Here is a 24,546-nt window from a genome sequence, read left to right on the forward strand (position 1 = left end):
TTATAACAAAACCACGACAGCCCACAAGCCACCGGTGTTCAGTTGCCATTCTGCCTCCCTGTGGGTCTCCTGGAAGGAGTTCTTGGCCTGGTTATGGCTCAGGCCCTTCCCTCCTCTTGAGCCCAGACCAATCTGCTGCTGCTCTGGCTGGGGGGGATTGAGTGCACCCGCCACAGTTGCCCAGCACCCATCAGCATTGGCCCATGGGTTCCATGTGAATAAACTATTGCCATGTCAGCAGTAGACATCTGGTCTAAGTACCCCTTCAAGTGACTGGATAGAGATGGACACATTGGGTATATAATTCATTGAACTTAACTTCACATCTATTCTAGGGTGGGTTAAATTATTTTTTGGCTGTTTCTCCCTCTCTCGGCATCTGACCTGTCTTTATCAGCTTGTGAAAACTGAGTCCTGCCACCTGCCTCAACAGTTTGAAGATCCCTTCCTGGATCTGCTTCATCTTTATGCCATAAATGAGGGGGTTGAGCATGGGAGGGACCGTCAAATAGAAATCAGCCACCAGGACTTGAACGTGAGGTGCCAAGCCAAACGGGAACATCTGGAGGTACATGGAGAGTAGGCCACCTATGTAAAACAGCAGGATGATGGAGATGTGGGACCCGCAGGTCCTGAGGGTCTTCAGACGAGCCTCCTGGGATGGCAGCTGTATCACAGACCTGAGGATCATACCATAGGAGAAGGTGATGAAGACAGAGTCTGTCCCCACCAAGAGCGTTGCCACGGTGAGGCTGTAGAGATCGCTGACGGACGGGTCGGCACAGGCCAGCTCCACCACGGCCATGTGCTCACAGTAGGAATGAGGGATGACTCTGGTTTTGCAGTAGGGTAAGCCAGTGAGGAGACACATTAAAGGTATCATGACACCAACTCCCCTGGCCAGCGACAGCAGTCCTATCCGGACAGTCCTCGAGCTTGTGAGGATGGTGGTGTACCTCAGGGGGTTGCAGATGGCTATGTAGCGGTCAAAGGACATTGCCAGGAGCACCCCTGACTCCACTGCGGTGAACGTGTGGATGAAGAACATCTGGATGAAGCAGGCCTCAAACCCAATCTCTCTTGAACCCAACCAGAATACAGCCAGCATTTTGGGAACCACAGCAGTTGAGAAGATGAGGTCGATGACAGCCAGCATGGAAATGAAATAGTACATAGGCTCGTGGAGGCTTTTGTCCAGCCTCACAGCGAGAAGGACCATGCTATTTCCTAGCAAGGTCATGATGTATGTGAAGCAGAACGGGATGGAAATCCACACATGGAGAGCTTCCAGGCCAGGGATTCCCGTCAGGAGAAAAGGCAAAGAGTTGGTGTTGGATTGGTTGGAGGTTGACATGGCACAGTGGGCCAAGTCACATCTTTGTTCCCAACTTCAGTTCCCTGTAACAGTGACAGAAACGTTGGGATTTTGCTGCCACGTGTTTGATCATAAAACTGCGCACACTGCTGGAGGACAACAAGGCTGGTGAGGGGCTGGAGCACAATGTGATGGAGCGGCTGAGGGACCTAGGGGTTCAGCTGGAGAACAGGAGCTGAGGGGAGACCTTCTGATCTCTGAACTGCCTGAAAGGAGCTTGGAGCCAGGGGGGTCGGGCTCTGCTCCCCAGGAACAAGTGCCAGGAGCAGAGGAAACGGCCTCAAGTTGCCCAGGGGAGGCTGAGGTTGGATGTGGGAACAATTTCTTCCCCAAAGGGCTGTGGGGCATTGGAACAGGCTGCCCAGGGCAGTGCTGGAGTCACCAGCCCTGGAGGGCTGGACAGACGGACAGGAGGTTCTCAGGACATGGGGCAGGGACAGGGATGGGGGAACAGTTGGACTTGATGGTCTTGAGGGCCTCTTCCAACCAAAATGATTCTATTCTATGACTCCATGTTTTCAAGCATCACACAATCTTGTTGTATTTATTTGTGGAAAAACTTCAGACCCTGTTGTCTACAGCCGGGGTTTCACCCCAGTGCTGTGCTCAGTGCGTTCCAGAGGACACATCACCGGAGAGTCCTGGCTGTCCTACTGCTCACGTAGGGAAACCTTCCCCCGTTTCCCCTTCCAGCCCCTCTGATTTACCTCTAACTTCTGCTGTATCTTCTGGCTAAAGGTTGCCACCACGGTGTCCTGCCTTGTCATGGCTTCCAGCCACTATTGCTGCTATCAGTGGGAAGAAGTGGGGCATAATGACCCCAGGCTGTTCTACCCACCCTTCACAAGCATGGCAATGGCAGGACTTAAGGACTTGCTGCAGGTCCTCCCTCCCTATGCCCATCTCAGTCACACAAGTTCCAGCCTTTTGGCACTTTGGTTCATGCAGAAACTGCATCTGGACAACATGTCCACGGTGAAACTGGACAGAAAAATGGTGCTCCGAGTTGTCACTCGACACAATGAGGACACATCATCGACAGCCACTAGCTGCAGACAAGGAGGGCACGATTAAAATGCTGTTGGCCCCTCCTCCACACTCACCCATCTATGAGACTGGAGGCCAAACCGGTGCAGGATGCTGTCCGGTCACAGACGGTGGACTTGTTACACCCACTTTTTCCTCTCTGGAGCCCAATGACATGAGATTTGCTCAAGCATGCTTTCCTGGAAGAAATGACGTGTGGGCATCCAGAGATGGAGAGCCTCTATCTCTTGATGCCTTTGATAAGTGCTGATCATCCTGATGGTTATAGCCACCTGCTTTTCTTCCCATTTGTCTTTGTCCTTCTACTCCCACCCACAGCATCCTCCTCCACCTTCCCATGCTTGGCCAGAGAGCCCTTCATGGCAGAGAACCTTCATTGCATGAGGGTATGTTCTTCCCATGACCACGGAGTTACTCTTGATAAACTAATGACTCAGAGCACTGCCAGTTTCATTCCACTATCTAACTGCACAAGCCCCTTGGGTCCCCGTGTCACCGTCGCCATGTGCTGCCAGTGGTTTTCCAGAGCCTGTTTTCCAGTGTCCCACTCCAAAAACCCGCCCAGCTCTCCTTACCCTGGTACTCAGCTCATTGCAGGAGTTCCTTTGAACCACCCATCTCTCTAGACTGCTCTCCATGACTTGCCTTTCCCCAGCAGCATTTGAGATGCAATTTGTAGGGATTTGGGGAAAACTGATGAAAGTTGTGCAGAATAACTTCTTGCCTAGAGCCAGGCACTCGGCATCCCTGCAGAAACATGAGGTTTTTGGTGATGATGGGTCTGAGATTCGTTTTGAGGTCTCTCAATCATCCTGTTCTTCACCTACTTTGCTGATGCTTCACGGATGTTGCACAGTGTCATCTCCCCATCTGACAGCAGCCCGGCGAGGGACATTTCTTATCGATAACTCTGTGTACTGTACTCAAACACACACACACGTTGATTAACTGAACTTGCTATCTCATCAGAAAATGAGATCAGTTTTGTTTGACAAGAGCCGTTTCCTGCGAAGCCGCGCTGATAGCCATAATTCAATTTGATTCCAGTCCTTTAATTCTTTATTGACCAAATCTTCTGTTAACTTCTGGGCTGTTCTGCTGGGCATTGACGTCAGGCTAAGCAATCTGCAGCTAATCACATCATCATAGTTCTTGCTAAAGTAATGGCCTAAGGAAGCGTCTGCTGTCACCGCAGCACGCTGGGCTTGTCAAAGTTTGGCAGAACAGGCCAAAAACCTCCTTGCCCAACTCAGAGACGCTTTTTCCATTGTGCAAATTACCCAGAGCTGCTGCTGCACTTGTTTAGCAGAGGCTGTTTAACATCCTTCCCAGCCGCCAATCAATTAAATCACATTAGAAAACAAATTTCCCTTCTCTCAGGTGGACACAGACCCCTCTTCTCCGTGCGGAGGGGCAGGTGCCTTCATCTGCTTTTATGTGATTTCCCTGCTCTGCAGCTCCAACCTCCCATCAGATCCTGACCAGCTTCCCAACTCGCTTTGTCCGTGGTGCTTTAGTTGCAGCTCTCAGTGCTCCATTTGCTTTTCGTGGCCATTAACTGAACTTGTTCAAAACATCTCTCGGCTTCCTCTGCAGTTTCCTTTTCTAAATTCCATCTGCTTTTAAGTTCTGTCAGCTTTGGGAAAATTAAATTTTAATGAAAAATCAGTACCGCAGGCTGAAATGCATTTAGATCAGCACCACCAGTTCCTAGGCACCACCAGCTTTTATTTTTCCTGTGGTTTAATTCCTCTTTACTCCTCATCGTTCATTAGTGCTGGATGCAGAACGCTTTGATTGAAGGGACCGTCCCTGCGCTTTCCTGTGACATTTTATATCGGCTTTGTCACACCTTCCAGACTGAGCTCTCCCCACCTCAGCCCTTGCACCTTTTCCTTCTCATCACGGACACCTCGGTGCCATCGGGCATTTCCCACCACAACACTCTGCATCCTGCAAACACACTTCCCCATGGACATTTAAAAAAGGCTATTTTGGGTTGGGACACAAAGGTGAGTCGAATCATTTTGGTTTGAAGAAACCCTCAAGATCATTGAGTCCAACTGTTCCCTATCCCTGTCCCTGCCCCATGTCCTGAGAACCTCCTGTCCGTCTGTCCAGCCCTCCAGGGATGGTGACTCCAGCACTGCCCTGGGCAGCCTGTTCCAATGCCCCACAGCCCTTTGGGGAAGAAATTGTTCCCACATCCAACCTCAACCTCCCCTGGGCAACTTGAGGCCGTTTCTCTGCTGCTTTCCAGCCCATTTCACCAAATTCTGCCTGTTGGCAGAACCCCCGGCTGCATGACCATGGATTGCTATTGAGATACCTGCTGTCATACACAAGGGATTCAGAACATTATCCATGGTTGAAAATTTAGGGGTTTTTTTTAACAGAAAAATGTATATTTAGCTAATTATTGGTTAGTTTATACAAATAGAAACAAGTTGACTCTTTGGCAGCAGTATTTTGTTTTGGTTAGAAGGTTTGGTATTTATTTTTTACTTTTTTAAACTCGAGTCCTATTTTTACCTAAAAAAAAAACCACTTAAAAGACCCAGAATTCTGCAGTGTTTGGCCTGCAGTTTCATTTCATAAGAAACTTTAAAATTTTGAAAAACTACTTAAAAAAAAAGATTCCAAGCAATTGCCTTTTTCCTGACTGATTCACGTGGTGAATGCATGTGGGTCAGACGCTGGAGTCCCACCAGCCTCCCGTCCTCAGGTACCTGGAGCATCCTCCGTGCCCTACTCGTGCCCAGCCAAGCTACCCACCTTGCTCTCTGCCTGCAGACACCTTCTACCCTTGGGTATGCTCACAATGAGAAAGACGCAACTCCTGTGTTGGAGAACAGAGCTGTGCATAAATCACCCCAGGCAACGCCGCCGGGAGTCTCCCCTGGATGGAGATTCCCAAGAGCACGAGTCCTCTCCAGGCAACAACCTCAGTGAGAGGCTGGATGGTAACAGCCTCAGCCCCAATCAATTCTTGCTCATCTAAGTTCTTTCACAAACGGCAGGTGCTTGGAGATGACCAAGACAGGAACAGGCCGTGCAGGTTGTCTCCAGCAGAATGAAAGACATTTGTGTTTCTGCACAGAATCACAGATGGTTTGTGTTGAAGGACCTTCCCAGCTTCCCCAGTACTCCCCCTGCCACGAGCAGGGACATCTGCACCAGCTCAGGGTGCTCAGAGCCCGTCCAGCCTGGCCTGGGATGTCTCAGGGATGGTTCATCCACCACCTCTCTGGCCAACCTGGGCCAGGCTCTCACCACCCTCAGGGCAACAATTCCTTATATCCAGCCTGAATCTCCCTCCTTTAGTTTAACCCATCACCCCTTGTCCTGTCACAACAGGCCCTGCTCAAAAGTCTGTCCCCATCTTTCGTATGGGCCCCTTTTAAGTGCAGTTCAATGTGCAATGCAAGTGCAACTCCATTTCTGGCTCTGCTGAATGAGGAGTGGGACGTCTCTCCTGGGTCTCAGTGCAAAGGGCCATGCCATGGCCTGAGCTGCCCTGGTCCCCCCAGAGCCCTTCCCCAGGCCCCCACAGGCGAAAATGTGCAAATTCAGCACGGCAAGACATGCAAATTCAGGAGAGCAGAAACGTTCTGTCAACTGGTCTTCTCAAGATGTCAAGGAAGAGCGGGGCAGAATGTCAGAAAAGCACCGCAAAGACAGGCTAAAATATTTTTGATGTGGAGAATGATACATTCAAACCATTTTTGAAATGGAATGTGTTTCACTGAGTTTAATTTTAAAATTATTGTAAAAGCGAAGACTAAAGAGGACTTTCTGGGTGGGATTCATCTAAACAGACACAGGCAGCAGTTGTGGACATGGTGTCGGTCTATGGCTGGAGCTGGTCCTCCAGATTGCCATCACATCCACAGAGACAAACAGTGATTTAGAGGTGGTATTTATCCCAGTCTAAAGCTGATATCTGAAACAGGTCAGAGGAATTAGGCTGCACCTGCCCTTTTTATTGCTATGAGTTTGAGGGACATGGTGGTGACCACGTGGAGCTCTGCCCTGAATGTGTCTGAGGAGGATGAGGGCTGTCCCACTCCTTTGCTGTTGGAGGACACGTGCCATCTCTGTGAGCTTTCCTTCTGAATCCTTGTGTTAATTAAGGCAGCTCTCCAACTCAGTCACAGTCACAGAAAGTCAGGGATTGGAAGGGCCCTGGAAAGCTCATCCAGTGCAATCCCCCCATGGAGCAGGAACACCCAGATGAGGTTACACAGGAAGGTGTCCAGGCGGGTTGGAATGTCTGCACAGAAGGAGACTCCACAACCCCCCTGGGCAGCCTGGGCCAGGCTCTGCCACCCTCACCCCAACAAGTTGCTTCTCAGATTTAAGTGGAACCTCCTGTGTTCCAGTTTGTACCCATTGCCCCTTGTCCTACTGCCCTGGTTTTGTTAACAAACAAGTTTCTCTTTTAGTGAATTTGCCTGTCAGCTAAAGCTTCATATTAGCTGCATTTTCCTGGAGAACCAGATACATATTTTGGTAAACATAGCAATGGAATGCAAATTTATTGATAAGCACGGACGGACATCTCACGAGAGGGGCAACGAGATCAAGAAACTGACCAACTGTGTATAACATTCCATTCACGTGAATACTTCATATAAAAGTGGGAGATCACGAGGATCTCGTTCTCTTTGTCTTTTGCCTTCTTTTCCCTTTTCCTTATGGCCGACGTTAGGAGAGGACCTTGCTAGTTGTCCCTGTGAACTGAGGCCAGTGAGAGACTGAATCCAGCTCCGGTTGGCTGCAGAGTCCAGTCCAGGACTTCGGGTGCCGCCTCTGCAGTTGCTGAGACTTTCAAGATTGGTTTTGTATATTTTGTATTATTTTCTCTATTTTTATTAGTAGCATTAGTAAAACATTGTTAATTTTTCCAACAGTCAGTTCAGTCCTCCCCCCCACATTGCTTCTGTCCACCGTAGGAAAGAAATTGGTGCTGTCGTTATGCATACACCTGGAAAAAACATTGACTGCGGAGCCATGCATGAACCTTCCTGGAAAACAGCATTTTGAGCACCGCCTGACAGATCTGCTTGGTCCTTATGCTGTAAACAATGGGGTTCAGCATGGCAGGGAGGATCAGGTAGACGTCCGCCAGCAGAACCTGTGCATGCACAGGGATGCTGCTGCTGAACTGCTGCGCGTAGATGGAGACCATCCCAGGGACGTAGTACAGCAGCAGCGCGCAGATGTGGCACCCGCAGGTCCTCAGGGCCTTCCAGCATGATCTCTTCCCCAGGACAGTTTTGAGGATCATCCCATAGGACACAGCGATGAGAGCCACGTCCATCCCCACGATAAGAGAGGACCCAGCCACGCTGTAAAGCCTGTTGTGTCTGGGGTCCACGCACGCCAGCTTGGCCACCGCCACGTGCTCACAGTACGAGTGGGGAACCACACGGGAGCGGCAATAGGAGAGGTTTGTCATCATCCCTGCCAAGGGGACCATGAAAAGGAGAGCTCTCACCACAATGGCCAGGCCAATTTGGGCAATTGTTTGGTGAGTCAAGATAGCTTGGTACCTGAGGGGGTGGCAAATTGCAATGTAGCGGTCAATGGCCATGGCCAGGAGCACTCCCGACTCCTCTGCTGTTGTGGAGTGAACAAGGAACATCTGAACAAAGCAGGCCACGTAGCCAATCTCCTTAGAGTTCAGCCAGAACACACTTAGCATCTTGGGGACGATGGATGTCACCATCACCACATCGATGACAGCCAGCATCCCCAGGAAGCAATGGATGGGCTCACGCAGGGAGTTGTCCAGCCCGATGACAAGCAAAACCAGACCATTTCCTACCAAGGCGATGATATAGCTTGAGCAGAAGAGGATGCCCAGGCAGGTGGGGAATGCTTCCAGGCTGGGGACACCCACAAGGATGAAAGAGGAGGAGCTGTTGTTGGGGTGGCTGAAGGGATCAGAAGCCATGCAGGAGAATCTTGCTTTTGTGCTTAGAAAAAGGGGCCCAGTTTCAAGCCCTGAGATGTCCAGAACCAAGGGGGATAAGTTGGGGACTCTGCATCAGTGCAAGAGCCAGATCACGAAACCATATTGTTATTAGGATGTGTGAGATGGGAGTGACAAGGCAGGGAAATGGATCAGAAATGCTGAATAAATGGGGCTGTTATGGCTTAAAAGTTCCTATCAAGTGAAAAGTTCATCTTTCGAGGATAACCAAGGAACTTTTACAGTCCATTGCTCGTGAAAGGCTTGTTTCTTTGTTGGTTCCTCACCACTGCTCAGTTGACATCTAAAATAATCTGCAAGAGGAGAGAAAAAGGTCAGCATCCAGCTTCCCTTGGACAGTGCATTTGCCTGAGCAGCCCTGGCTTCTCTGCCATGGGCCAAATACAAGAAGTTCCTACAAATTTATAGGGCAGAAAGTGCTCTGGGAAAGTGCTCTGGGACATAAATGTGATCACGAAATTGCCTTTTGTTGCTCTGTCTTCATTCTGTCATTTACCCATGAGGCAAGCCTGCAAAACTAAGCAATATTCAGAGGAAAATATTATTTTCTGAGGTTTTATTCTTGCAGGAGGAGCTTTAAGGTAGTACAGAAACTCCAGAGAACAGTCCTGGAGAGGCAAGAAGAAGAATCTGGGCGCAGTGGGCAGGATCTACACATTCATTTGTGCCGAAGCTTTGATTCTGCTGCTCCTCCCCACACAGTGGCACAGACCAGGCAGGTGACAACCACACCAGGTCCCTGCCTGTTGACAGAAATGGCCTGGATGGTCACCCACCGGTAGCTTTTTAGCAAGCAACAAGTTGTTGGGTGGATGGTGCCTGACAACACCCGTGCTAGTGACAACAGAGAATCATAGAATCATAGAATGTCAGGGACTGGAAGGGCCCTGGAAAGCTCATCCAGTGCAATCCCCCCATGGAGCAGGAACACCCAGATGAGGTTACACAGGAAGGTGTCCAGGCGGGTTGGAATGTCTGCACAGAAGGAGACTCCACAACCCCCTGGGCAGCCTGGGCCAGGCTCTGACACCCTCACCCCAAACAAGTTGCTTCTCAGATTTCAGCGGAACCTCCTGTGTTCCAGTTTGCACCCATTGCCCCTTGTCCTGTCCCTGGTTGTCACCAGCAGAGCCTGGCTCCATCCTCCTGACACTGCCCCTTTCCATATTGATCCCCAGCAATGAGTCCCCTCTCAGTGTCCTCTTGTCCAGCTCCAGAGCCCCAGCTCCCTCAGCCTTTCCTCACACGGGAGATGCTCCACTCCCTGCAGCATCTTGGTGGCTGCGCTGGACTCTCTGCAGCAGTTCCCTGTCCTGCTGGAACTGAGGGGCCACAGCTGGACACAAGATTCCAGGTGTGGTCTCCCCAGGGCAGAGCAGAGGGGCAGGAGAACCTCTCTGACCTACTGACCACCCCCTTCTAACCCACCCCAGGTACCATTGGCTTCCTGGCCACAAGGGCCAGTGCTGGCTCATGGTCACCCTGCTGTCCCCAGGACCCCCAGGTCCCTTTCCCCTACGCTGCTCTCTAATAGGTCATTCCCCAACTTACACTGGAACCTGGGGTTGTTCCTGCCCAGATTCAAGACTCTACACTTGCCCTTGTTCTATTTCATTACATTTCTCCCCGCCCAGCTCTCAGCCTGTCCAGGTCTCTGATGGCAGCACAGCTTCCAGTGTCACCACTGCTCCCAGCTTGGTGTCACCAGCAAACTTGCTGACAGTCACTCTATTCCCTCATCCAAGTAATTGATGAATATATTGAGCAGTACTGTCCCCAGCACTGCCCCTGAGGCACTGCACTGGATCCAGGCCTCAACTGGACTCTGCCCCATTGACCACGACTCTCTGGCTTCTTCCCTTCAGCCAGTTCACAGTCACCTCACTCCCCGCCCATCCAGCCCCGCTTCCTCAGTCCAGCTGTGAGGATGCTGAACTGAGGAAATTCAGTGAACTGAGGTGAAAATTCACCTGTGCACAGCCCTGCTACAGGATTATTTTGGCTAAAATTTATCATTAGACATGCTTAGTATGGGAGTAGTGAGAAACAGAAGCTAGACAAGTTCAGAATAGAAATAAACAAGATACTGGGAGACAACTAAGGAAACACAGCACTTGAAGTTTAAAAATAAAAATCAGACTTCGGTAGGTTTTGAACCCTCCATTTGAACTATTGATTTGCCCCAAGTGTGGGGATGCTGCAAGAGCTGGTGGCTGGAAAGACCGATCAGGACAGAAGCACTTACCTTCTGCTCTAAATGTCTGCGAATTGGGACATTTTAGAGGCTAAAGCGGGATGAAAATTCCTTTTCAATCACTGCACTCAATTGCCTGGCGCTGACCCTCTGCATTCCGGTAACCAGCGGCTCGCAGGAGCCAGGTGTGACTCCAGATTGGGCAGCGGGGTTAACCCACAGCTGCTTTCACCCACCCATGCTCCCGAGCAGACCCGTATGATGCCAGGGACATGGACCAGCCTTCCAGACCAGACTCTGCTGTGGAGCAGAAAACGTGGGGTGCTGCAAAACCCAGTCTAACACACCAGATCTCAGGGTCTACATGAGGGTCCCCCCGCAAAGACCCAGGGTATGGTTCAGCTGCCTAGAGCCATCAGAGACCCCTGGTGTGTCCCACTCGGCCTCTAATTCCCTTACACCCATCAGGGTGCAGTCCCTGCAAACCCTGCGTGGTAGAATCACAGAGTCATTTTGGTTGGAAGAGACCCTCAAGATCATCAAGTCCAACTTAGGTTGGAGAAGATCGTCATGTCCAACCATGCCCCTACCCCTGGCACTGCCCCATGTCCTGAGAACCTCATGTCCATCTGCCCAGCCCTCCAGGGCTGGTGACTCCAGCACTGCCCTGGGCAGCCTGTTCCAATGCCCCACAGCCCTTTGGGGAAGAAATTGTTCCCCATATTCAATCTCAACCCCCCCTGGCACAACTTGAGGCTGTTTCTTCTCATCCTATCACTTGCTACTCAGCAGAAGAGACCAGCCCCCTCCATGTGATGGTCTGCATCTCCCACGTGGATGCCTTGGGTACCTGGAGGCATCTGAACTGGCTGTAGACATCCAGGTAAGGGGCAGTGGAATGACACCCCAAGGGTCTGAGACCCTCTTGCAGTCAGATAAGAGCTCAGGTAACTGGCTCCCTAAATGTGAGGGTCTGCCCTGGGATGAGCTGGGTTGCTCTCCAGGATGTGCTGACTGCAGGCGCTGGATCTCCACTGGCTGTGCTCAGTGCTTAGACACCAAGCCCTCATGCACACAATCATATGTGGACACCTCCCTCCAGACACTTACGTGTGTCTGAGTCCAGAGACATGCCCCCCAGGTGCCAACATCCAAGGCACGAGTAGATTTACTTCTAGAAGCTCTTTTCCATAGCCAGTGCTTGTCGCAATATTGTTTTCAGTATTGCAGCAGTGCTGAAGAACCCTGGTCACTGGGGCTGCTGGGCCTGGGAGGTGGAAATAGCGCAGGGATGAGCTTTGCAGCCTGAGCAAAGGCTCCTCATCCCGCTCTGCCGAGAAGGACAAGCACTGTCGGACAGTGAGACATCTCTGTCCCTTGCAGGACTGTCACCTGGGAGGCTGCAGCAGACCATCCCTGTGCATCTCTAAGTGCAGTGCCAGGGTATTCATCCGTCCTCGCCCCCGAGGGACAGCAGACGGAGGAGGCAGAGGTTGGGTTGTCTGTCCTGTGAGGAGATGGTAATTTTCAAGACTGCTTCAGCTTCTTTCATTAGCTCTCCCTTGGAGTGTCATACTGTCATGGTCTCGGGAGCACCGTGGTCTCCAGAGCACGCCGGGTGCCCGTGAGACCAATGCACAAAATGTAAACTAAAAAGTAGAGAAAAACCCCTTTGGTCTTGCCAGAGAGAGCAAGATGGTTTGGAAACTGGATTTCCACCCTTCTCTCCACTCAGAACCATTACAGCAAGCTCTCACGTCTGTTGAGTCCCCAAAAGGAATCTGAGAACCCATGCAGGGAGGTGGGATCTCACAGAGGGTCCTCAGCCCCGGCTGCACCGTGCGGTACATAGGTGAGGAGCGATGCTGAGGAAACCACATGTGATACCAAACCTCCAGCAGCTCCAAGGCCTGCCTTTAAGGGTCATTAGCACAATGCCAGCTAATTAGGGAATAAATCCCTAATTTTCCCTAATTTTTCATCTTATTTTCCACAAAAGATTCTGGGGGAAGTGCAGGTGGGAACCTATGTGTGAGCAGAAGTAAAATACAAGAGGAACACCATTCTGAAGTGGAGCTTGACAGTTGTTCTGTCATACATATGAAGTTATCCTACCTGCTGTAAGGCAAGCAGGTACACTTATTTTATGGTGATGACTGGTGTGTGTCAGGCCAAGTGCAGCACTGAAGGGACAGGTGGAACTGCCCCAGAGATCCTCCATCCCAGCTCTGTCCCACTGAGACCTTCTTCTGCCCTGTCCTGTCTCTTCTGGCTCCACTTCCAGTGCCCCAACCCTCCCATCAAATAAAGATCTTGATAGGAAAGAACAGCACCAGATTCGTTCAGCACAAGGACTCAGCAATGGGGGACATGTGAGATGGTGGAGAGAATGAAGATGTGATGTGCAGGGAGTGTTATTCCTAGAGATTATGTCAGAAAGGGGAGGTTTTCCTAATATGGGGGTTTTGTTCTGCGTTCCTTGCCCTAAGAGGAATTCCTTGCCCTTTCTCCTCAGCCCATGTCCTGTCTCCAGTTCTGCAACCGCTGTGTCCCAGAGCAATGTGTGCACACTCTGAGGTGGAGATGCAGCCTCCAATGCGTCCTTCAGTGGTCCCCATGTCAGCCGTTCTGTCCCATGACATCTGCTCCAACGGTGCAATTTCTGCTCTCCAGCACCACGTCCTGCCAAGCAGAGGGAATATCTTTAGTAGTCAGGCCACGTGCCCAGGTTCCAGTATAAGCTGGGGAACAACCTGTTAGAGAGCAGTGTAGGGGAAAGGGACCTGGGGGTCCTGGGGACAGCAGGGTGACCATGAGCCAGCACTGGGCCCTTGTGGCCAGGAAGCCAATGGGACCTGAGGTGGGTTAGAAGGGGGTGGTCAGTAGGTCAGAGAGGTTCTCCTGCCCCTCTGCTCTGCCCTGGGGAGACCACACCTGGAATATCGTGTCCAGTTGTGGCCCCTCAGTTCCAGCAGGACAGGGAACTGCTGGAGAGAGTCCAGCGCAGCCACCAAGATGCTGCAGGGAGTGGAGCATCTCCCGTGTGAGGAAAGGCTGAGGGAGCTGGGGCTCTGGAGCTGGACAAGAGGACACTGAGAGGGGACTCATTCCTGGGATCAATATGGAAAGGGGCAGTGTCAGGAGGATGGAGCCAGGCTCTTCTGGTGACAACCAGGGACAGGACAAGGGGCAACGGGTGCAAACTGGAACACAGGAGGTTCCACTTAGATAGGAGAAGAAACGTGTTCATGGTGAGGGTGTCAGAGCCTGGCCCAGGCTGCCCAGGGGGGTTGTGGAGTCTCCTTCTGTGCAGACATTCCAACCCGCCTGGACACCTTCCTGTGTAACCTCATCTGGGTGTTCCTGCTCCATGGGGGGATTGCATTGGGTGAGCTTTCCAGGGCCCTTCAACCCCTGACACTCTGGGATTCTGTGGCAGGGACACAGTGTTAGACTGTGGGCAGGGAGCACGTTTTCAAGAAAAACTCTTATATTTCGGTCATTTTGCTTGAAGTTCACTTCTCTGAGTGGTTGATGTGCCTCACTGGCAGATCAGGAAGTCTAAATACACCAAAAAAAAGACCCTCTTCCCAAGGGAGGTCTCCCATGCCTCTCACACACTTTGGAGCGTGTCACCTCACGCATGTCACAGTGTTCATTGTTCTGATCTGGAGCCTTTGGTCAGCTGAGGTCAGGTGTCCCAGCTGTGTCCCCCACAACTCCCTGAGCACCCCAACGCTACTCACTGCTGGGGCAACATGAGGAGCAGAAAAGGCCTTGAGGCTGTGCAAGTAATTAAAACATCCCTGGTTTATCACCACTGCTGTGGTGGGTTGACCTTGGCTGGACTACAGGTGCCCACCAAGCTGCTCTATAACTCCCCTCCTCAGCAGGATGGGAGGGAGAAAATAAGACGGAAAACAAAACAAACCAAAACAAAAGCAGCCAACAACTCATGGGTCAGGATAGAGGCAGTTTAATAAAGCAAATTCAAAGACTGTGTGGTGAAGCAAAGCAAAACAGAGGTTTAATTCTCTGCTTCCCATCAGCAGGTCACATGCAGCCACTTCCCAGGAAGCAGCGACCTGGTCTGGGCTCGTAGGTGACCCTGCTTTGGGCAGGAGGTTGGACTAGAGACCTCCGGAGGTCCCTTGCAGTCAGAGGTACCCTGTGGTCCTGAGACCCCATGTCCCTTACACCTCTTGGCACAGCTCTGCTGCACACAGAATGACGCGTTGATGAAACAGCTGTTTCCCGTGGTTCAGCTGCAGTAGGTCATTTTGTCAGAACAAGTCCAGGTCGTGGCGGCAAAGGTATTTTTGTTGGGAAATCTGAGGGAGCTGGACCAGCCAGAGATGCTGTGCCAACGCCACTGCCTCATACTAGGGATGGGCAGAACAACCAGCTGAAGCCCTTGGTGCTGACCTGGATTCAGTGGGTGCCAACGTTTCCTGGGGCACCTGCAGCTCTGAACATACACTGAGAGCCACACCAAGGTCCAGCAGAAGATTTGGCCATCTTAGGGAATAGACTTCATCTTCATGAGCCCCAGCCTTGGGCCCTGAAGGCCAGACCCAATCCCTCCTGCCATGGGTCTCCTCCAGGAAATCACCCTGTGTGCTCCATCACGAATCTGCTTCGTCCTGATGCCATAGATCAGGGGGTTGAATGCTGGTGGGATGAGTACGTAGAGATCAGCCAGCAGGACCTGAATGTGGGGTGGGAGCTCCTGGTGGTATCTCTCCATGTACATGGAGAGCAGCCCAGGGATGTAGTAGAGGGCCATGATGCAGAAGTGTGAGCCGCAGGTACCAAAGGCCTTTTTGCGGGCCTGTGGGGAGGAGAGGCCGAGCACGGCCCGGAGGATGAGCGCGTACGAGACGGCGATGAGCAGCAAGTCGAAGCTGACCACGCAGGTGGAGACAGAGAGGCTGTAGGTGCTGCTGAAGGCAGCGTCCTCGCAGGACAGCCTGAGCACGGCCATGTGCTCGCAGTACGAGTGGCCCACGGTGGCCGGGGCGCACAGGGGAAGGCAGCGAATCTGGAAGGTGAGGGGGGTCATGAAAACAACAGCCCTGAGCAAGGTGGCCAAGCCAATGAAAACCACAACGGGACTGGTCAGGATGGACAGGTACTGCAGTGGGTGACAAATGGCCACGTAGCGGTCAAAGGCCATTGCCACCAGCACCCCTGACTCCATTGCAGAGAAAGCGTGAACAAAGTACATCTGGGTAAGACAGGCACCCAGGCTGATGGTGGTGGAATGAAACCAGAAGATGCCCAGCGTTTTAGGGGTGATGGAGGTGGCCATCACCAGGTCAATGACAGCCAGCATGGAGAGGAAGAGGAACATGGGCAGATGCAGGCTGCGATCAGCCTTTATTACGCACAGGATCGTGCAGTTCCCGACCAGTGTGACGAGGTACATGATGCAGAAGGGGATGGAGATCCAGAGGTGCAGGTGCTGCAGCCCTGGGATGCCCATCAGGTGCAGCTCCAACAGTGAGGTGTTGGTGGGAAACGAGCTGGACATGTTGGTCACTGCAGGAGCCTGAGCGAGGAGAGCCCAGGCGCACAAGGACAGCCATCCCCTGGCTCACATCACAGGTCCATCCAGCCTCAGATCCTACGCCCAGCACCAAAAGCAGACCCTGAAGGGAGAACATGAGAGAGGAAACAGCACGATACCTCTCCTGGGTGCCTCCCCAGCCTACAGCAATTTGAAGCTCAGGGACTTCCTGAGCTTGATGTGGTTTCTCCATTTTTGTTAACTACACCTCGGAAACCCATCTACCCTCTTCTGGGCAAAATATTAGCATCCATACCATAGAATTATAGAATCGTTTGGGTTGAAGGACATTCCCTGTTCCCCCGGTTCACCCCCTGCCATGAGCAGGGACATCGTCACCAGCTCAGGGTGCTCAGAGCCCCGTCCAGCCTGGCCTGGGATGTCTCCAGGGATGGTTCAGCCACCACCTCTCTGGCCAACCTGGGCCAGGCTCTCACCACCCTCAGGGCAACAATTTCTTCCTCATCTTTTACCAAGGAGTTTGACAAACTAGTGGAACCTTTTGTGAAATCATCCCTTGCCTTTTGCATGACTGACATTCGCTGGCATCATTTGACATCCCATTGCTCCTACATCAAAACAGGCAAAGAAGAGTTAGTCAAATCCTTGACCTTCCTTTACCAGCCACCATGGAAATAATTAAACCTCAGGTGATGGAAGTTTAACTTCAGACCTGCAGGAGAATTTTTAACCCTTTCATTAGCACCAACTATTTAATTTCCCATCTAAGTTTACCCTTTTCTTGCTCTGGGTCTAGGAAGACTGAGCTGAAAAGCACTTTCTGGATCACCCAGCTGAATGCCCGTTGCTTCAGGTGTAACAGCTCATCTTACCCAGGAGAACCGACAGTCAGCACCCTGGGGTATTTTGGCTTCGTGCCTCTGCTGAAGACAGTTCCAACCCTCCACCGTGCTCCAACAGCTGGAAAATTACCTCCACTTTCCTCTCTCCATTTGTTCCCATCCAGTTTCTGTCTGTCACCTCTGAAGCTGAATATGATGATGCTTTTTCCTCCCTGTCATTTTCACCCCAGCACATCCACAGAACCACACAACCCTCCTCCCAGCCTAACACTGGCTGTGCAAACTCCTCTCTCGTCTTTGTCCCCTTTCACAAGGCCAGAGCTCTGCTCCTGGTCCACAAGCACTTTTCCTCTCTACACCTTCCTTTAGAGCAGCTTTCCTGGCCATGCTTGGCCAGAGGTACAGACGAGGTCTCACCAAGGGGCCTCTGATGATGCACAAGAGTTTCCTCAAGACCAGTCTTTGAAGAGCTCTGCTCTATTTGTGGTTTAAATACTCCCACGATTTTTCGGTCCAGTTGCCCATATCACTTTCACCTCTTCCCCTCGGGAAAGAGAAGCATTGGGGTTTCTGTTTCCCAGGGCCGCAGCTCGTCTGTCAACCAAACCAGTTGGTGTTTTCCAGCAGGACCTTGCAGGCAGAGGGCAACGTGTCCAGAAAGCACCACATTATCAAAGGTAGATCTTCCCAGGCCAATCTGACTGCTGCTCTTTCTCTTCTTTTATAAAACACATTCGTGGATCAAAGTGAAGTTTTGAGCTAACGATACTCTCAGAATTGCTTGTTTGGTGGAACACACTTGGGTAGGATGAACATGAAGGGCAGCAGCAAAGGACTGAGCTGGAAGGTCTTCAGAATGATGTGCCTTGTGGTGGGCACTTTATGGAAAATAAGGGCAAACTCCAGGGAGTTCAGAATAAGGACAAAGTTAAGCTGGAGAGCTGAGGTGACTGACTCACCTGGGGAACGGTCTTGAAAAAAGCCTTGAAGCATATTAAAGTCTGCAGTGAAGGGGAAAGGAAAAGTCTGTCCTACGTGTCCTGTGAAAGGAAAGTCAGGGCTCTGAAGCCCTAAAGGAGTAGGAGAAATTCTGTCTAGGCTTAAAGAAAATGTCTCCAATGGCAAAGACAGCAATGTGCTGATGAAAATAAAGCTGCAGTGCCCAAGGAGACAATGCTTCGTTTGCACAGAAGACCAAGCAGGACAAAAATCTATTGGGGATGACCCCGATACAGCCCCTTTTATTGGCAAGGCAGCCAGATGGAATCAGGGTTTGTTCACATCTCTTCTGAAAGGCTTCTGAGGGTGGTCCAGGGGGTGACTGCAGAAACACCTTCAGAAACCAAACCCGCACATTCCCTCCCTGCTCCTCCCATCCCCTTCCCATTCCTGAAAGCAAACAGAACGCAGGGGAATAAAGCGATGTGCCTACAGGTAAAGTCTGTCCTTAAATTTATTCAGTTGTAGATCAAATGCTCTGAGATGACCATGTGCAAGCTGGTCTGAGAATTTTCTGTTGCAAGAAGCCACAGTTGCCTAAAAGTTTTTCCAAATCTCATGATGTTTGTTTGTTTGTAGAGAATATGGTCAAGAAGGACGGGAGTAGAGATGGTCATGAGGCCTTTTTCCAGACTATTTTCTTTTTTTTATTATTTTTTTCTCTCTTCTAATACATACATATATTACATTTACAAATAAAATATGAAAGCACAATATCCTCTTTGCTGCTTCTATCTGAAATCCCCACACAGATGGATGACCTACCTGGCTTGGTGCTGCAGGTTCCTCCAGCTCAATGAGCAGCCATACCCGCCTCTCTCGCCCCAGCAGGAGCGACGCTGCCAGCCCTGCTGCCACCAGGAATGTCCCCGGCTGCTCTCACCCTGAGCTTTCAGTGCTGGAAGCATTTATAAGTCTGCTGAGAGGAATCCCTGGTGTGTCGGTCTCAGGGCTCGAGAAACGAATAGGCGTGTGCAGCCGACTTGCTCATTACTGACCAACCCCCTAACTCAGTTTGTTTAATCAAGATGTTGTTGCCCATCCCCTGTTGTGTTTATCACCCTTGCAGCAGTTTGAACTCTTCCTCGTCCTTTGACATGCAGCCTTCCGAACACAGGTCCCTGAGCTTGGCAATGCCAGCTCTCTGTTTTCAGGATGCTGCATCTTTCCAGATGCGAATTCCGATTCCAAAGGGATGAAGTTCAACAAGGCCAAGTGCCGGGTCCTGCACTTTGGCCACAACAACCCCCTGCAGCTCCAGGCTGGGCACAGAGTGTCTGGAGAGCAGCCAGGCAGAAAGGGACCTGGGGGACTAATGGACAGGAAGCTCAACATGAGCCAACAGTGTGCCCAGGTGGCCAAGAAGGCCAATGGTGTCCTGTCCTGTATCCAAACCAGCGTGGTCAGCAGGACAAGGGCAGTGACCCTTCCCCTGTGCTCTGCATTGGGGAGGCCACACCTGGAGTGTTGTGTTCAGTTCTGGGCCCCTCAGCTCAGGAAAGAGATTGAAGTGCTGGAGGGTCCAGAGAAGAGCAACAAGACTGGGGAAGGGACTTGAGCACAAGCCCTATGGGGAGAGGCTGAGGGAGCTGGGCTTGTTCAGTCTGGAGAAGAGGAGGCTTAGAGCTGAGCTCAGCACTCTCTAGAACTACCTGAAGGGCAGTTCTAGCCAGGTGGGGATTGGGCTCTTCTCCCAGGCAGTCAGCAATAGGACAAGGGGCCATGGGCTTCAACTCTGCCAGGGGAAATTTAGGCTGGAGATTAGAAAGCAATTCTGTGCAGAGAGTGGTCAGGCATTGGAATGGCTGCCCAGGGAGGTGCTGGACTCACCGGCCCTGGAGGTTTTGAAACTGAGATTGGCCATGGCACTTAGTGCCATGATCTAGTCAATGGACTGGAGTTGGACCAAGGGTTGGACTGGATGATCCCCGAGGTCTTTTCCAACCCAGTTGATTCTGTGATTCTGTGAAATGTGGTCTGGCTGTCCTTCCATGGTCTGTGTGACCATGAGATGGAGCTCCTGGCTGTGTCCATCCTGTAAGAGGCTACAATTCCTGGGGAGGGATGTCCTGTCCCTCACTTGTGCTTTGCATCCTCTAAGGCAACAGCAGAAAGAGTGCAGCAGATAGAAATCATGTCACAGACCAATTCTGGCCACTTTGACCTGACAGAGACATTTTGTCTGTGTCTCCTCCTTCTGCAAAGCCGGGCTTTGCCACTGAGAACCCCTGACCAAGGAGGGCTGGCACTATGTGGTGAGAGGGCTGCTGTGGCGGTGGGTTTCCCTGAAGGGGAGGAGAAGAGCAGCACCAAGCCTGGCTGGGGTGCCCAAGGGAGGGAAGGCTGGGTGATACTGGTGTCACTGGGACACCCCAAAAGTCAGTTGAGGCAGGAAACAAATTCCAAACAGACTTTATACTAACCAGACCTGTTTAACAGAAACCAACCACGAACAAGATTTATTCAAAATTATTCAGCACTCTAACAACACTCTACAACACAGGTGCAGACACTGGTTCAGAGTTAATTATTACACAGCCAACTCAGACTCAAGGGGATCAGATCACAGAACTCAAGGGTGATCATTCAAGATTAACATCTTCTCACTCTGTGTCAAAGTGAGGACTCCCATGGGTCCCCAGATGATCACTTACCATGTCAGCAAGGTGCCTCAGTCCATGGTGAATGTCCCTTAGACACCCATTCTAAGGAGGGGAGCCTCCCACTGCTCCTAGAGAGGCCAACTCCATTGGGGTCTTCAGCAGCTCCATTTATACCCCAGTTGAATCTGAGCTGTGGTCACTTATGGGAGTTGTCTAGAAACTTCTCTCAGCCAAGGCTTTCCATTGGTCAAGGGCCCTGTCTGTCAACCAAGGGGCGTGTGCATGGCCATAGTGGTCCATCAGCCTGGAAGTTTCTGGTGCTTTCAGGGGGTGGTGAGGGGCAGAGTGAGTCTGGCACATGGGGAGGAGACCTGTCACTGGAGAGTGACTCCATGGCCTGGCAGGCTCCAGGCACCTGGCACTGGCCCTTCCAGCCCCAACTTCAACCAGCATGGGAGACTTGGGGTGGAAGAGTCTGGTCTCCAGGTCAGGCGGGAGGATCTGCACCGTGCTTCAGTGTTTGGGCGTGGGGTGGATGGTGCTTTTCTCAGGGTGGTGGTAGTGGGTGTGACTCTGTGGAATCCAGAAGACCCCAAAGGCAGCAGTGTCAGGAGATAGTGAAAGAACTGAGTTTGTACCCACCAGCTGGGGTTTGGTGGTCACCACAGCTCTTTGCAACCTTCCCCCTCCTCTCTAGCTTGGTGCAGGATACGTGCAGGACCTCATGTTCTTTCAGAGACCAGACCTGAGTGCCCCGATTCCCATTAGCTGAAGGCGTAAGGAGAGCTGGGACAGTAAGTTGGTGTGTGTTGTCAGGAAATGAATTTTCATCACAGTTAAAATCTGTTATGGGTTTGCTGAGGAGAATAAGAGCTCAGTCCCTGTGCTCTGCTCCCCTACGTTAATCCACACTCCTGCTCCTCATCTCCCGTTCTTGCAGGTGACCTTATCGTCCTGTAGGCTTTTTATGTAGTTTATGGCTCTCTCAGGTGTTTTTGTAGTTTATGGTCCTGCCCTTTGCATGAGGAGATCTGCATGAAGCAAAGGACACTTGTGCCATCGCCCTCTCCACCCGCTCTGCGCACCCCATGGCGAACAGCTCCTGCTCCCCCAGACTCAGCGCTGCCCCGAGCATTGGCTGGGGGGACGGAGCGAGGACGCGTCACCCTGGTGCAGTGCAGCACGTGCAGCATTACAGGGTCTCCAGAGAGGAGAACCGGTTTGCTAAAGCGCCGTATCCACAGGAGCAGGATCTGACAGGAGTTCGGAGGCAAGTGAAGACTTGTGAAAACCTGGAGTTCCTCAAAATCCCGTTACAGGTGCCTGTGTGCTGAGGCAGGAGACACAGCACAGAAAGTTAGGGAGTCCCATCAAAATATCAGAAAAAAAAAGTGTTTGACCCACTTTTCATGGCTGATGGTGTTTTGGTGTTTCTAATAATAGAGGAAATAATAATAATGATAATAATAATAATAATAATAATAAAATAAAAAATTCTAATAATAAAAGAACATTATCTTATTTGACACTGCAGGGTTTCAGTGTGACTTGTGGACCCGTTCTCAAATGAGCTCCAGTGTAAGTTGGGGAATGACCTATTAGAGAGCAGTGTAGGGGAAAGGGAGCTGGGGGTCCTGGGGACAGCAGGGTGACCATGAGCCAGCACTGGGCCCTTGTGGCCAGGAAGCCAATGGTACCTGGGGTGGGTTAGAAGGGGGTGGTCAGTAGGTCAGAGAGGTTCTCCTGCCCCTCTGCTCTGCCCTGGGGAGACCACACCTGGAATCTTGTGTCCAGCTGTGGCCCCTCAGTTCCAGCAGGACAGGGAACTGCTGGAGAGAGTCCAGCGCAGCCACCAAGATGCTGCAGGGAGTGGAGCATCTCCCGTGTGAGGAAAGGCTGAGGGAGCTGGGGCTCTGGAGCTGGACAAGAGGACACTGAGGGGGGACTCATTCCTGGGGATCAATATGGAAAGGGGCAGTGTCAGGAGGATGGAGCCAGGCTCTGCTGGTGACAACCAGGGACAGGACAAGGGGCAATGGGTGCAAACTGGAACACAGGAGGTTCCACTGAAAGAGGAGAAGCAACTTGTTGGGGTGAGGGTGTCAGAGCCTGGCCCAGGCTGCCCAGGGGGTTGTGGAGTCTCCTTCTGTGCAGACATTCCAACCCGCCTGGACACCTTCCTGTGTAACCTCATCTGGGTGTTCCTGCTCCATGGTGGGATTGCACTGGGTGAGCTTTCCAGGGCCCTTCCAACCCCTGACACTCTGGGATTCTGTGAATCTGTGAGCTGAGTTTTTGTGATTGTTGCAAATGCATCCAAGACAGAGTTAGGAGGAAAAGAAGATCTGTTTAGGCCAACATCCAGATGAGAGTGAGTGTGTGTGTGTGTGTGTGTCTCCATGTGTTCACTAGTCAGTGAATAAATGAAGAATTACAGATTGGCTGGAAAAGGTGTGTGTGGAGGATGAACCCACAAACAGACTTTAATTCTCAAATGGGTAAGGGTCTTATATGGAGAGCAGAGATGAAGAGGAAAGCCATGAGGTGATACAGGTGTGAGGAGGTGAGGAGGACAGGTACAGATACAGTTAGATGCGTTTTATCTCTGCATTCTGAAAGAGGAATGTAGAATTCATTCTATGAAAAGAATGTTTCACCAGTCAAAGTTTCTGTGGTGCTCCCATCTTTCAGGGTTTGGCCAAGACTGGGGGGATTGGACTAGATGATCTTTTGAGGTCCCTTCCAATCCCAAACATACTGTGAAGATGATGGAGGGATCACAGTATCACAGTATCACAGTATGTTCTGGATTGGAAGGGACCTCAAAAGATCATCTAGTCCAATCCCTCTGCTGGAGCAGGAACGCCTAAGTGAGGTTGCACAGGAACACATCCAGCTGTTCCAGTAGAGAGGTTTTAAAGCTTTTTCTTTGCTTTCCAAACATGCTGCTGCTGTTCCCTGGTCCCAACCCCTTTCCATCCCACCTGGCATTAGCAATGGACTGGGGTCAGGACCTGGATGGGATCCCTTTCTGGCAGAGCAGGCTCAGCACCAGCTCTCGGATCTGCTTGGTCCTCATCCCGTAGATGAGTGGGTTGAGCATGGGAGGCACCAGCAGGTAGAGATCAGCCACCAGGATCCGGAGGTGAGCAGGGATGCTCTGCCCCCAGCGGTCAGTGTAGAAGGAGAAGAGCCCAGGTATGTAGAAGAGCAGGATGACAGCAATGTGGGAGCCACAAGTGCAGAAGGACTTCAGACGAGCCTCCTTGGAGGAGAGGCCTAGGACCTCCCTCAGGATCAGCCTGTAGGAGACAGCTATGAGGATGGAGTCTGAACCCACCACAATGGTGGCAACCGTGATGCCATAGATGCAGTTGGGCCGCGTGTCCCCACAGGCCAGCTTCACCACGGACATGTGCTCACAGTAGGAGTGGTCAATGACGTGTGAGCCGCAGTAGGACAGGCTGGCCACCATGGACGACAAAGGGATGATGATGGCAGTGCCACGGCCCACAGCAGCCAAACCCAGCTTGGCAGTGGTGGGGCCAGTCAGGGTGGCAGAGTAGTGCAGGGGCTTGCAGATGGCCAAGTATCGGTCAAAGGCCATGGTGAGCAGGACCCCTGACTCTGCTATGGAGAAGCTGTGGATGAAGAACATCTGGGCCACACAGCCCTCAAAGTCGATCTCATGGGAGTGGAACCAGAAGATGCTGAGCAGCTTGGGCATGGTGGAAGTGGTGAGCACAAGGTCAATGGCAGCCAGCATGGAGAGGAAGTAAAACATGGGCAGGTGCAGGCTTGGGTCCATCCAAATGGCCAAGAGGACTGTGATGTTCCCCAGCACTGCCATGAAGTACATGGTGCAGAATGGGAAGGCAATCCAGAACTGAGCATCCTCCAGCCCAGGGATGCCTGTGAGCATGAAGGACAAGGGACTCGAGTGGTTTGAGTAGGACAT

General features: G+C 51.6%; 1 protein-coding gene across 1 annotated transcript; it reads right to left on the reverse strand.

The window, feature by feature from the left end:
• Nucleotides 1–24,546, reverse strand: LOC308037226 (uncharacterized protein; the record flags this gene model as incomplete). The annotated part of the gene is made up of 5 exons (XM_080338848.1): nucleotides 1–147; nucleotides 422–1,376; nucleotides 7,459–8,361; nucleotides 15,189–16,205; nucleotides 23,603–24,546. 5 exons carry the CDS (start codon nucleotides 24,544–24,546, stop codon nucleotides 1–3), a joined length of 3,966 nt encoding a protein of 1,321 aa, XP_080194974.1.

This window comes from Nesoenas mayeri, assembly GCF_963082525.1.
Source record: "Nesoenas mayeri genome assembly, chromosome: 1".
Classification (NCBI taxonomy): Eukaryota; Metazoa; Chordata; class Aves; order Columbiformes; family Columbidae; genus Nesoenas; species Nesoenas mayeri.